The sequence below is a fragment of the Phlebotomus argentipes genome, unplaced genomic scaffold, assembly GCF_947086385.1.
Source record: "Phlebotomus argentipes unplaced genomic scaffold, Phlebotomus argentipes genome assembly scaffold_18, whole genome shotgun sequence".
NCBI lineage: Eukaryota > Metazoa > Arthropoda > Insecta > Diptera > Psychodidae > Phlebotomus > Phlebotomus argentipes.
In genome coordinates, this window is record NW_026776177.1 from 11,914,152 (window position 1) to 11,928,369 (window position 14,218).

At 42.3% G+C, this 14,218-nt stretch overlaps 1 protein-coding gene across 7 annotated transcripts in view; it reads right to left on the bottom strand.

Moving 5' to 3' along the window:
- LOC132260474 (RNA-binding protein Musashi homolog Rbp6) overlaps window positions 1–14,218 on the bottom strand; it is a 65,490-nt gene that overhangs the window by 23,027 nt on the left and 28,245 nt on the right. For all 7 annotated transcript variants that reach the window (XM_059758603.1, XM_059758602.1, XM_059758601.1 and 4 more), the window contains 4 exons: window positions 11,296–11,388; window positions 5,291–5,339; window positions 2,055–2,137; window positions 1,909–1,993 (listed from right to left, as the gene is read on the bottom strand). In XM_059758603.1, coding sequence (XP_059614586.1) covers window positions 1,909–1,993; window positions 2,055–2,137; window positions 5,291–5,339; window positions 11,296–11,388 — 310 coding nt within the window. The remainder of the gene's footprint in view (window positions 1–1,908; window positions 1,994–2,054; window positions 2,138–5,290; window positions 5,340–11,295; window positions 11,389–14,218) is intronic.

Sequence of the window (14,218 nt, forward strand, 5' to 3'; positions counted from 1 at the left end):
TGTATTTCACAAAATTCGACTGTTAGTTTAGAGGGAAAATGGGTTTGTTGGATGCAAAAACTTCTTTTATCAAAAGTTTCCTCCACCGTCAATTGACTGCAAAATGCCACCACATGCAGCGACGCCACGATAATGGATGGAATTGTGAGTGATATCTCAAAAGAGATGGAGTTTGCAAAGGGAAGCTTTCCTTCGTCAAGCCAATCACTCAAGTGCATTTTCTGAGTAAATAACAGAAATTGTTTTGCAAGAACAACTCCCACAATGCTTCAGGAGTAATAAAAGTACGCGAAAGTGGCGAATTTGGATGGTCTGAAACTAATCTCGACTTATTGGCAATTCAGTGGAAATTTTATGGATGATTTTATCAGGTTGTAAAAATATAAGAAAAATCTCAAACACACCACATAAAACTATCAATTTCATATCAAAAGCATTGATTTTCTCTCCTCAAAATGCACTTTCCCACCAGCAGCTCCTCTTTAATCATGATCTCTCTCTCTCTCTCCCTCCCTCTCTTTACACACACTGGAGAAATTGAGAGAAGGAAAGGCACAATTTCATTCCCAAAGTGTTGAGTAGATTTCATTAACTCCCCGAGATTTTCATCAAATGCTCCCAGTCAACTTTTCCGGGCATTGAGAGGAACTTTTCCCTGGGAAAACTTGCGAGATAATCTGGGCGACATCTTGAGAAGTTTTGCTGGGTATGGAAAAGTGGGTGAAATTGCCGGAAATGCGGGAGCCAGAAAGTTGTCGCGCAATTCTCTGGCCGCCCCTCAATAAAAACACATTTTGACGACTAAATCCCCCAAATGATGACACTGGGTAGCAAACACATAAATCAACAACGGAGTGAGTCAATTTTTGGTATCAACTCTCCCACCAGATATTTTGCTCCGAAGAATAAAGATTTGAGAATCTGCATGATTCTACGAGGGTGGGTTGAAGATTAGATAAGTTTGTGGGGTTATTTTTCTGAAGCGCCAATCAAAAAGAAAGTGCAAAGTTTATGAGAGTTCTTGTGTGAATTATATCAGAAATTTTGTGACTCTGCAGTTTTTCTCACTGGGAAATTCTGTGTGAAAATTTGGATTTCTCCCAAAATAGACTTCTATAATTCAAAAGGTCTAAAATCATAATTTTAAATTTATCAAGGAAGACATAATATGGACAAATGTGGTGCAGGAAGTCGTGTAGAGCTATTGGCAATCATTTTTGACTCAAGAAGTGCCACAAGACGAATCTGTGGCTGGTATACAAATTCATATGTTGTAAAGAAATTATCTCTTCCTTGAAATTTACCAAATCTGATTGTGAGAACGAATCCTGTGAAATAAAAAAAAAGTCTTTCCCAGTGTGAAAAGGTCTTCATCGGCCATTTATCTGAAGGGTGGCCTCAATACGTGCCGGGAAAGAAACCTTCCGCCGGCACGGGGCGCCATTCATGGGCGCGGTATTTGCGTTATAACCGCGGCACCTGTGGCCGCGGGTCACAAGCCCAAAGTCGCCGTGGCCGCCGGCATTGGGTAAATGGCGGACACATCCAATCCCGGAACACTCAGAAGATCCCCCAGAGGGTACGTTAGAGTGGCTGTTGCACGGGGTTGGGTAGTCGCGGCCATGGCAGGGGTGAAATGCGGCGTGGCGTGTGCGCCGCGCAGCGTAGCAGCGGCCAAGAGACGCTTGTATGAAACGGCGGCGTCGTAGAGTGGCTGCGAGGTGGTGGCATAGTGCAGCAAGGGCGACGAGGAGGTCGAGGGTGCGGTTAGAGGGATGATGTGGTGTGTGGCAGCGGCGGCGGCGGCAGCGGCGGCTTGCTGCTGGCCAGACACCGGCAAGGGGTACGGGGTGTATCGCAGTGTGGGCGCCCCGACGGAGGGCGCACCACTCAGCACGACTAACTCACCATAAGTTCCTCTTCCTGCGGCACGAGTCTTCGCCAGGTTGGCCGGAAGCATCACCTCCTTGGGCTGCGCTTTCTTGCACTCCACCTGAAGCAGAAAGTAGAGTTAGGTCAGTCATTTGACAGTCGCACAGCGATTTGGTAAATACCATTTTGTTGTTGATCTCGTGGAAGTGAATCTCACAGACTTTGTCTACTACATCCTCACTTTGAAATGTCACAAAACCAAAACCTGCAAAGATGAGAAGAAAAGAAATTTAAATATTTCACAAAAATGGCAATTCCAACTGTTAAGATTATGCGACTCTAAATCCTAGATATGAGAGATCGAATTTCAAACAAGGGTACTGACAATCAAAATACACGCCAAGGTCTGAATTTCTGTAATTCCCGCGCATGAGGCATTTCAACTCTGCCCGCCACATGAGCCCAACCGGCCCAACCACTGATGTTTCCTCTTCAAGTTGCGAGTGTCGGAAAATCTGAGAGCTTTTCCTCTCTCGCTGTGTGTCACTGAAAATGTTCTCAAGGCACATAGCACGCAATCATTCTCCCATGATTCTTCGTGGCATTTTTATTCAAATGCGCCACACTGTGTGTTTGCTCTCTTTGGGAGGCTCATTTAATGAAATCTCGCTCTCGAGGTTTCTGCGGCGCTGTTTCGGATGTAATTTTCATGAGTGATGCGTGCCTGCGATAGTAAGTAGACAGCAAATTGTGTATATCATGGAAAATAATTGTTATTATCATTAAATGACGAACAAGAGATGTGATGGTGACAGCTCGGGTTATTTATTTACTGGCAAAACATCATCATCACATACGCTCGGCGGCTGAATTGCGCTTGGGATTCTTCAGCAAGGAGAGAGAGAGAGAGCTTTGTGCTTTCGGGCCGGGGGTGGATTATCGTGCGTTACGCAAGACAAGGGTCGACTATGCGCCTGCACAAGACATGGCCAGGATGCTCGAACGCGATTATACCGGACCGCCTTTACGACCACATTATGAGATTTAATATTTCACTATGAAAATGCGATATAGATTTCTGCTGACACACTCGCTTACATATTTTATGTGGCATTTTTCCGCCACTCCCCCACCCACTCCATTTCAATTTTACTGCCCCCCAATCCCAAATGGACGCTCCACGTGAAATATTTCTGAGAAGGACTCCTTTCTGCGGGGAAATACGAGAAAAGTTCCCACACACATACACTTCGACTGAGGCGAGATTTAAGAGCTTCGCCAGTCATTTTTATTGATTAACCAGAGTGAGGATAATTCGTAAGCTTGCGTAAAATATCGACAGTGGGAGGATCTGAAGATGTGTAGCGTATGTTCAGGGAAATGGAGTGGATTTCTGTCTCGAGAGATTTTACGAGCAAGACATGCAGCAGACGTCTGCGCAGGCACAATTCATAGGCTGTTCATAACTTATTTGGAAATTCAGAAAAAACACCATCCGCAGAAGCCATTGAAGGCCCCCCAAAAGGCCCAAATGGTGGGCCTACAGAAGTAATTTCCCAGCTTGGAAAATGTGGTCCGGCCAAGGGTAAAAAAGCGGGTAAAATCCTCATTGTTGTGCCAAAATATGAATACTATTTGCGGAATACAAGAGAGAGGCATTCATAGTTAATCACTACGAGACTGTTGGGGATTCCAATGGCAGTGGATTTGCATCCCCAAAAACTTTCCCCCCACCGAGCAATTTAATTTAAATTCGAATGTTTCGTCGTTGCCACCAAAGTGCCATTTATTGTGAAATCACACATGAAAGTTGGGCGCTCTTCGCTGTGTGTGGTGAATATCTGAGAAGGGGATGGAAACCCTAATCCCATTAAAATTATATACAAATTTTACTTATTATAGACGAAGAGCGGTGTATTAATAATCTGTGCGATGCCTCTCGAGTGGAGCCATTTAATACCCAACCACCCAGCGAATCTGTGCAGTGAAATAAACTGATAGGAGAGAAAACTCCCACATAATTCCAATTCACAATTTAATTATTTGTTTATCAACACCCAAATGTTCGTCTTTCCTTCGTCACTTCCTCACAAACCACCCCACACAGCAAATTACCCTTGCACTGGGTATTAATTTACATCATTTGCCGAGGGGTTGGCGGAGCAATTTGAGGTCTCGTGATTGGATAATTCCACGGGGCGGGAGGGGTGGATTAATCCGGGGAAAAAATCAACAATTATCCTTCCAGACTCCCTGGGCATACCGAGATCGAAGGGGGAGATTTTTCAGACGGTAATCCAACCTTTTCTCCGCCTGATAGGATTTCAAGACCCAAGATGACCTCAGGCAGTTTCGTTAATTATTTATTGAGAGACTGACAAATCATTCTAAAAGAATGCTCCTGGATAAATATTGTGAGGTTAAATTTGCTAGAAAACGATCTATTAAGGACTCCTTGACAGCTGTCAGGAGTCAAAGTTTATCTGCAAATTGAGAAACAGACTTTGAGAATCTTACCAAGTATCGTCTTATCATGCCTTTATAGTAATTAATTTTCATTTCTCTTCTTCACTCCAACTGCCAAAGCTCGTGCACGTCCCGGATAAAAATGTAATAGGAAGTGTGATTGCGGGGAATTAAATCTCAAAGTTTGGGGTGAAATAGAAATCTCCCAGTCGATTATCTCTTGCCAGTGTATTTGTGCTGGTATAAAATTTCTTATCCAGCACACGCAATAATAATTATCCCTGTGTATGCGTGGTGGGATCATCAATCACCCAATTCTCACCCCCGCGCGCACAAAAGCTCCGCCGCGCGAGCTTTCGGTGGGCCGAAAGGGCAGAAGACATTCTCTGTGTGGTGCGGAGCTTTTCTGGTGCGTACAAAAGGGAAAAATTGCCCCTGTAAATATTTCAGATGTAATTTTTCCCTGTGCCTAATGATTTGTTGCTACATTTAGTGGGCTAAATTATTGTATTTTTCGCTCGCTCTGCGCCCCAGAAGGAGAGAAAAAACCCACACCCACAGCTCTTTCGCCCTCGTCATTCTCGCCACCCACTCCGCCATTGACCCTTCAGTGATTGTTGTGAAAAGCACCACGTTCCTACCCCAAATAATTGGTTGATGATGGCAGAGTGGAGCTGAGCGATGGGCGGCTGGGGTGGCCAGCTTTTTTGCCACACATAATGAAAAGCTTCCCGACCCGAGCTTTGTTTCACTGACACAGAAATTTTTCCTGATGTGGGGGTGCGTGAAGGGAAAATAACAGAGGAGACAGGCCCTGAAAAGATTTATCGATTTATATTTCACGCCTAATTCATGCTTTCTCGCATCATTCATGCTCATTAGAATTGAGCTAAATTTTCCATAACAAGCGAGAGGAAATCCATGGCTGAAAAGTGGACTATTCGAAACTCACCTCTATGTCTATTAGTCTGTTTATCGAACATCAGCATTGCATCTTCAATCTGAAAATGGAGAGAAGAGAATCAAATTAAAATCCAAATTAATCTCTCAGTTTAATCAATTTTGGCAATTTCCGGGGCGAAAAAATTGATTTCCCCTCTTCACACCCAATTCTGGCTGCCCATTTTCCATAAATTCACCCCCCTCTCCCTCACACCCGACAACTGCCATACATTTTGCAAAGGCCATTCAGCAAAGGTCGAGAAGATACAGAGAGAGTCGCCCCCTGAGAAAAGAGTGGTGAGATAAGCTGGTGGAATTTAGTGACAAATTCAAATTCATAAATGCGCCAAGTGAATTGATATCAGAGTCATAACAGAGGATTTTCCGTTTGGGTGAGGAAATTCTCAGGGCCCTGCCTCGAATCTATTGATCTCGGGGTGGCATTTTGTCGTGCGGTGGCCCTCCTTAGAAATTCACATCACACACAAATTCATATGATGGACCCCGCACGGCGATGGGAGAATATCCTTTCTCGCCCAATATCTCACCTTATCTCCAGCGATTTTCACACCCTCAAATAAAACAGGGCTCTATTGAAACACAATCTGGAGGGATGAGGAGTCTCATTTCACTCGCAGTGACACTTACAGACGCCTAAATTGGGGTATGAATTTTTTTTTGTATGTTCTGTGCAACTTTCGTTTGGGTCGAATTTCTGAGGAACCATTTTTGGCCGTATTCATTCTCAGTGTGAATAAACTTTCGTCTACTTTTACACTTCATCTTTCCGGATAAATGTAGCTTCTGAATACTGTTTTCTTTATCACCTCTTTTCGCGGCATCATAACTACGAAGCCACGATTCATTACACCGTGCTTATGCGCTCTAAAGAGAATCTGCTCGTAAAAGTCAAGTTGCCTCAGCTTGAAAAATGACAAGGACATTAAGAATAGCGATTTTTTGACTGTTTTCTTTTCTCATTATACTGAGACAAATTGAAAAATTTTATCTTTAAGAATATTAAAAATTAGTGAAACTACAAAATCAACACAGTTAACGCGCTAGACAACCTTCAATTCAGTGAAGAATAATTCATTATATTAATTAAAATAACACAGAAGAATGATTCTAATGTTACAATATAGGTTCGTGAATCGCCGAGAATAAATTTCCTTTCCAACGTCTAGTTATACAGTGATTTTTCACCCGTAAATCACTTGAGATTTTAAATAGCCATCATCCCTATTTAACAACATTGTTGTCATTAGTAGTGCTTTGTAATTCAAAGCTCCTTTGGACACTGTGTTGTTTATTAAATCCCAGATTGGCTTTTTGTCCAGCAAATTGATTCGCTCGGCGCCTCTTTGAATTGTCCAATTACAACCCCAACGATATGGCAAAAATATTAATTGCAAATTTAATTATCACGTATTGATTGTAAATTACTTTCCATCATTAAATTTTTCGCAATTACCAACCCAACAAAAGGGCATGAGCGCTTAAGCATATTTCCACCCATGGCGCTGTGTGTGGGTTGTAAAATTCATTTCGGTAGCGCAGGTGGAAATTTTTTGCAAGTGCGAGAGAGCATCCCGGAAAATAGAGTTTTCCCGAAACACTTTAATTAATGAAAGTGGAAAGGTTGCCCGCCAGGGATGCTGCCAGGGTGAATTTAGGTGCCTGGGCGAGATAGGTTTTGGAAAATATCAAGGGGGAAAATCATTAATATCCAGTGATAAGATTGAGTTAGACAATTTCACCTTGATTTTCATCCTCTCTCCCACTTAAATTCACTCTCTGTCGAGGAAATTCCTGAGTGATGGTGAAAAATTGCCTTTGAGCCGAGCAAATATATTTTCCATCCCCTCGGCGAGGCTCAGGGGAGATGAACATGATTTTCAATCGCACTGCTAGATTTTGCTGAGGGTTAGTTATCTTTCCATTTCGAGATATGGTGAGAGTAAAAGGCCACTTCCTCCTGTTATTAATAATGCTCATGTCCTTCGATGGCAACACCCAAAGTTTTCTCAACTAATTTCCGCCTCGGCCCAGATTTTTTTTTCTTCCCCAGCAGTCATTGAATCCACCCAAGATAACTGGTGGTGACTCCATCACGACAATCGTGGTTTAATGTGCGATTTGGCAATTTTATCGCGCTGACAGAGACAAACTTCCACCCAAAAGCTCTTCTCGGAGGCCCTAAACATTAACTCAATGATGCCTCATTTTTCATTCTCGACCCAGTGAATATTTTAGGGGTGTGTGTGTGTTTGTTTTTTCCTCCTTCTTCCACCCTCTCGTGCACGTTTGGAATGGGGATGAATAATGCAGAAATGATTGTGCCTTGAAAGAATAATCCGCAAACTAAATATTTGAGTGAGAGTCATCAATAAATAATCAATTGGTTGATTGTTGTGAATTCTCACTCATTTTCCATCAATAATTCACAGTGTTATCCGACTTTCTGCCAAGAGGGAGTGAGAAGGTGTTGAGATGAAAAGAAAAATGGTGAATTAATTTCATATTTGAGTTTAGAAATAAATTCTTCAAGTGTCGCTCAAAAGGAAATTCAACATTTCCATGTCTTTCTGCGCTCGGGTGGCAAGATGAAGAGCCCACTTTACAGGAATTGGGATTCACTTTAAGGGCGATGCCATTTAAGGCTCGAGCGACGCTGCTGAAGACATATAATTACACCATTTCTGCTCAATTGCAATAACTGTGACCCATCAGTGAATCCCATCTGGAAAGCTCTGCCGGAATGGCACAATGAAGACACACTCTGTATCTTCATATCCGTGCCATTGGGCGCTTGGCGGGTGGAATTTGGAGGGTGGCAAAGTTTTCCGGAGGGCTTGACTGACATCGTGCGAGAAAGAGAGGCAGAGCGAGAGTAATTTTTCATGTGATAACCGGATGAAGTTTGCATAATAAAAGAGATTAATCTACAGAGAAGTGAATGGGGCGATGCTTCAACCCTTGTTGCCATCCCGCCAGACCAGTACATAAACTTAAAATAATTATTTAATTAATTATTAAACAAATTACTTAGGGAGCGACACAAGTTTTCGTGGTGCGGAACAGATGGAGTGGAGCTCTTTGGGGAGGTGATTTTTAAGCACCCCCAAAAAAACCCTTTCGCATCCGCATGTCAGATGTGAAATCCTAGAGAGAAATTGCCACCAATAAAATAATTTATGTGGACACTTTAATCACACTTCTTCACCATGAGCACAAAAGCACTTCTCATGGACGCTTTTCATAGTCACTCTGTGGCGGATTTAGCATTTTTATCGCTTTTCACCGCCACACACACGAGCGAGAGGATCTCGCCAGAATTACCATCGCATTAATAACATTGGTAAGTATCCTCATAATTTTCCACGCATTTCCACGGGTGAGAAGCTCCCGCGAAAGCTCCCATGAGAGAATAAAAGCACAATTGCGTTAATTATTTAAATAAATAGAGGAACATAAAGAGTGGATGCTGCGAGAGGGAAAAAGGCTCTTTCCGGTGGGAAAAACTCAACAATGTACATGCCATATTATCTCACTTTTGCATCAAAAGCCCACACACACACACACACTCATGCACATACACACCATCTCGCCGGACAATTAATAATTAATTCTGCCCACAGAAGAGCTGTGCTCGTTGAGTTTGTGCAAGTCTGCAGGATTAGATTAATTTCAGATTAATTGTGGGGATAAATTTCCATGCCATTCAAAAACTATCGAAGCTTCCACTGGGGATTCCCCTTTGTTTCACCACCCATCGATTTATCCGATGCCCCCCATCTTCTCTCAAATGCTGTTTGTTCTCCCTTCTGGCATATGTGGGTCTGAGCCTTTTGAGGAGTGTTCTGGGACAAAGTTTCCCATGCAAGAACACAAGCCTTCACTCTCCCCAAGGAATTTTGGCCACAAAATGAGCGTACACTTGACCCAAAAAGCAGCCCGTCTGTGATGCTCCCTTGGTGAGCTCATGATCGCAAAATCAATAATGGTCAGAAAATGCTTCAAGATTTATGCTAACGCACGAAAACGACAGCTTAGGTGAGGGATTTGAAAGTTTGGGAAACTCATATGACCGAAAATATGGCTGAAACTTTATGTAATTGAATGTGAGATTATTCGATATTTCAGTGGTTTTGTACACTAAAATAGACATGAAGATGTGCAGAGGCACGATTTATGTCAAATTCTATTCTTAAACTCAATAAAGTATGAAATCAACAATTTTTCAGTTTAGTTTCTCACTTGATTAGACTTTTCGTATTCACCGAATTGAGATTTTAAATACGTCAATCATTTCTCCATATTTTTTCCAAGTTCCAAGTTCTTCTTATTAATAAGACGATGGATCTACTACTGCAAGGTTTTTTTTATTCCAGTGTAGGAACCATAAACGTTTGTTATATTAACACTGAACTGCAGAAAAAGAACCAAGACATGAAACTCACTCAAAATTCAGCTAATGTTCGCACTCGCAAAGTTCCAACTTTCAGGTGTAACTCCCCCTTTTTCAGCGGTAAAAACTGTGTGCCTGCGAAGGCGGGACTGGGGATAAGTGGTGAGCCCCGATGGGACGTGGGACAAGCCACAGAGGAGACTTGAATGCTCGTGACTTCTTCGGGGACGAAAGTCTCAAAGTGTCGTTTATGACTCGTAATCACTCTCCTTGTTCTCATAATGTGAATAATTGGGGGGAAAAATATAATTAGAGAAGTGCCACTGAGACCATTAAGCAACGCACAACTCAGAGAGTCTTTGCCAATTTTTGCAGTGTATATGCTTTATAAACAATGCCAAGAGAAGTACAGCATACAATATGAGAGAATTTTCAATATCAAATAAAGCGCGCGACATATGGCTAGAAGTGGAGCTTTATGAGAAACATTGGGGACGAAGAGGGCGCATACAGTATCTCAATGTCATACAAATTGATATTTATGCAGTGGAGGAGCTTGTCTATCGAGACATCCTCAAAATTATTTCGACAGAGTTGCAATTCGGCAATATTTCCCCATGTCGCAAACTGTAAACACTGTTTTTGGAGCATATAGAGAAATGGATACACTTGCGATGTGGGGAGGAAAAAAGGCACGAGGAGTCACTGATAAAATGCATCCATCAGCCAAGAGTTATTAAAATGTCAATCAAAAGCACTTTCATGCACCCTCCGATATTCATTTCCCTCCTTCTCTCTTTCACTCTTCATATGCGCGGCCCCAGATTTTTTTCACACCCACTCAACCCTCTGAAATCAGATGTTGAGGGTTGAAATTTGATGCAATCGATCAAACAGTTTAAGACGAATTTTCTCACACTCGCCTTCACCATGGGAAATCACCAGGTAGAAATCAATTCAACCGCGAGAGGTGATTATCTACAGTGGGAAAGGAGCTTTTGGCGAGGACAAGCCAACTTTCCAGTCATTGCTGCAATTTTTTATGAATCATTTAAAAACATCCTGCAACAACAAAACAGGCACAATATACACCGGCCGAGAGGAAAAACCCTCTGACTCCAGAGCAGAGTGTGTGTAGGTGGGAAAAAGCCCAAAAGCTCCTCTCACATGTTCCGCACCATTGTTAGACCTTAGGCAAAAAGTAGGCATCCTCTTGGTACAAATGTGGGGGATTTTGATGGGGGTTTTGTCGGAGGAAAATACCAAAGCATGGATGGAAAGTTTCCCATTGAACGATGGGGAAAAGGGACCGTTTGGAGAGATCTGGTGAACCAGAGAACTCACCGAAAAATAAAACTTTCCCTCCCATCGCAAAATGCCTGCAAGAGAAAACCCCAAAATAATTCTCTTTCCAGCTTTTCTCGTGACCCACTCAAGGCAAATGGACAAATTCACAGTGGAAATTTTGAATTTCCACCCCCCAACTTATTTAATATTCTCCCAACCGTATACCTTTTTGCCAAAGCTCTCCCCTTTTTCGCTCTCCGTCTGGAAAATGCCCGGAAAATACATGGGATTGAGATATCATTTTCATATGCACTCACCGGTCCAAATTGTTCGAAGTAACTTTTGACGTCTTCCAGTGTCGTGGGGGCCGACAGGCCACCCACAAAAATCTTCTTTGTTCTCGTTACCATCTGCAAAGACAAGAGAGGGAATTTTTAATTAGCAAATTGTGCTCCTTTGACCCACTTTCGCACGGACGCAGAACACATGTTTCAGTGAGTTAAAATTGCCACATGAAATTTTTATGAGGATGGGAAAATACTTTTGCAAATTATTACTATTCACACAGGAATTCTCTAAGTGCCATCCCTTATTCGCCTTCGCAATATGCACATACCATTCCCCCCACTTGAAAAGATTCTGCGAGAAAAAATTGAAGAGTTTGGGCATAAAAAAAGAAACGACATGTCATAACAATTGGAGATTTAGCCAGACTATAATAGTCAATTTTGTCATATTTGCCTCTAATTACAGTGGCTAAAATCATCTTATCATCACTGATCTTCCGACACACATGAAGCATTTGGAACTTGGGGTAGTTGGTATTTAAGGATTTGCCAAACGAAAATGAAGTGTTAATACAACTCATGATTCCGAATGATTACAAATGTATATTAATTCATAAATAATTAATTCCAGTAATGGACTATGCAACTTTCCTGATTTTTTATTTAAAAGTACACTTTATTTTCATTAACACGTTTTTCACTCGACTTTTTTTTATTGATATTCAAATGTACTCTATAAAATAATTCAATATGTGTACAAGAATTAGTGTGTGTAGAAAATATTTCTATAACAAACAAGGCGATTTTGAAAATTTCATACACATTTTGCCAACAACTCCAGAAGATTATTGTGAAATGTTCATGGGTGAAGGAATTCCCAAAATCGAACTGGATTAATTTGAATATTAATCACTTCCAAATTGAAACCATCCTCCAGACTTTCTATCCGTTCGACTCCATTTTTCAGCCTAATCCTCGGCATTGGATATCCTTCGGGACGGCTTTTGGGGCTGTTTTTGCCGACTTTCATTATTAATTTTGGCCCATTTTCACCCATTTGGGCGTGAGTTCATAGGGGGCTTTAGTGGGAAAAAGGCCAGGCCCTGAAGGAAAGTAAGACACAATGGAACTAGCAATAATGATCACGAAGGGGGTGGTGAATTCAATTGGGTGAAATATTTCCTCTTCTCGGAACATTTGCTCGTGTGTGTGTGTGTGATTTTTTGCGTGTTCTTGCGAATAATAGGGGAGGATTTTCCACCCCTGCTTGCTTTCTTTCTGACTTGTCGAGAGAGGGAAAAAATATTTCTGTACACGACATTGGAATGTGTGTTCGTGTGGAATTGCCGGAGATGCCTTTAATATGACAATGGTTTGAAAAATGGCAAGTTGAGGAGTGAAGAATTCCCACCAGCGAGAAGAGAAGACGCATTTAAAATGCGAAACGCGAAAATCAGGCCACATTTCACTCAATCGATACCTTTTTCTCCCCCTTTCCCTTTGATTTATATGCCATCCGAGGGTGTCTTTATCGACACTGTCTCTATTGACTTCCACATATCGCACTTTTCCGGAGACATCGCATTGGTCGCCGCACAATCTCTCGGGGGGCTTTTTGCCTTGGCCGGTCATTTGTCTCCCTCATTTTCTCTCCACTTTTCCGTGAAGGTGAAAAGTGGGGCCCCGTTTTTTCGTGCCTTCCAAGAAAAACCCATCATGTTTGCCTGCGCAGACTCATAAATTGTAGCTTTTCGGGGGTCTTTTTTGTCCATTCGAATTGATTTCCCAACTCGCATTGGACACTTTTTATCACCCCAGCCTGATTGTGATTGAGTTGCCCATTTGGGGACACCCAAAACCCGCGTTTGAGTGCCCACTGCCCTCATTAACCGCGCACTCTTGCAAGTTCCCGTGGCATGAGGGCTGTTTTGCCAGAAAGAGCGGCAAGTTTCCAGCAACTTCATTATTTGAAACAATATTACGTGGGATGTTGATTGTTGGATCTACTATTTGAGTGGATGAGAGGCACTTTAGGGCACTCCTAAGATAATATTAATATCATTGGGTGTTTATTTTATTACTCTGTGAGACTCCCTTGGCATTTCCCGAGTGGGCTCTCATTAATTTCCACAGCAAAAATCACACAAACTTGCCTTCTGACGATTATTTTCCTTTCTTGGTTAATAGTAAACTATAGTTGTGAATTTTGCTGAGAAATTCTGGGTTTGCTGAATACGCCCGAATTATTTTTTAGACCCGCTTCAAAATTGTATGTTTAAGCTTGTGTTTAAGCAATAAAAATTAGTTTCTACATAAATCTTCCCCGTTTGTTACACATTTTTGTCAATAGATTAACCTGTTTCGCATGTAATTATTTGGGCTTTCTATTTACAATCAAAATTAATGCCCGTTATATATATATTACGTATTTCGACACGAACGATAAATTCAATTCTGACTCGGAATGCTTAACGAATAGAACACGATTAAATATTCCATGTGAGGAATCTGCACATATAATTGTTCTGAATTCACCCAAATATTTCTCAGAAAATTTGAATTTTGAATGTTTTTAAATCCCAACTCCCGGAATTGTAATCCTCTTCAGATTCTCAAACCCCTCTCTCGAGCCCCCGTTCATCCCCACTCCGAGCGTCTTGCTGGTGCGCTCTTCCTCGTGGCGCGCGGCAGGGGAAAAGTGCCAGGAAAAGCGTCGCGATGCGTGTGTGGGTGTTCATTGCCAGTGTTGCCCCGAAGGATGCCATCTCAGTTCCTCCCGTTGGCCTTCCGCGTGGAAAAAGCGGCCCCTTGAGTGGGATTATCGATTTTTTCCCACCGCAAAACCCATCAGCATTTCCCTCTATGTGCACCGCGCCACCGACAATGTAAACATTTCGGCGGAGATCGCCATGCCATCTCTCTCTGGCACTGTGATTTGCCACCCCTCGGCGCG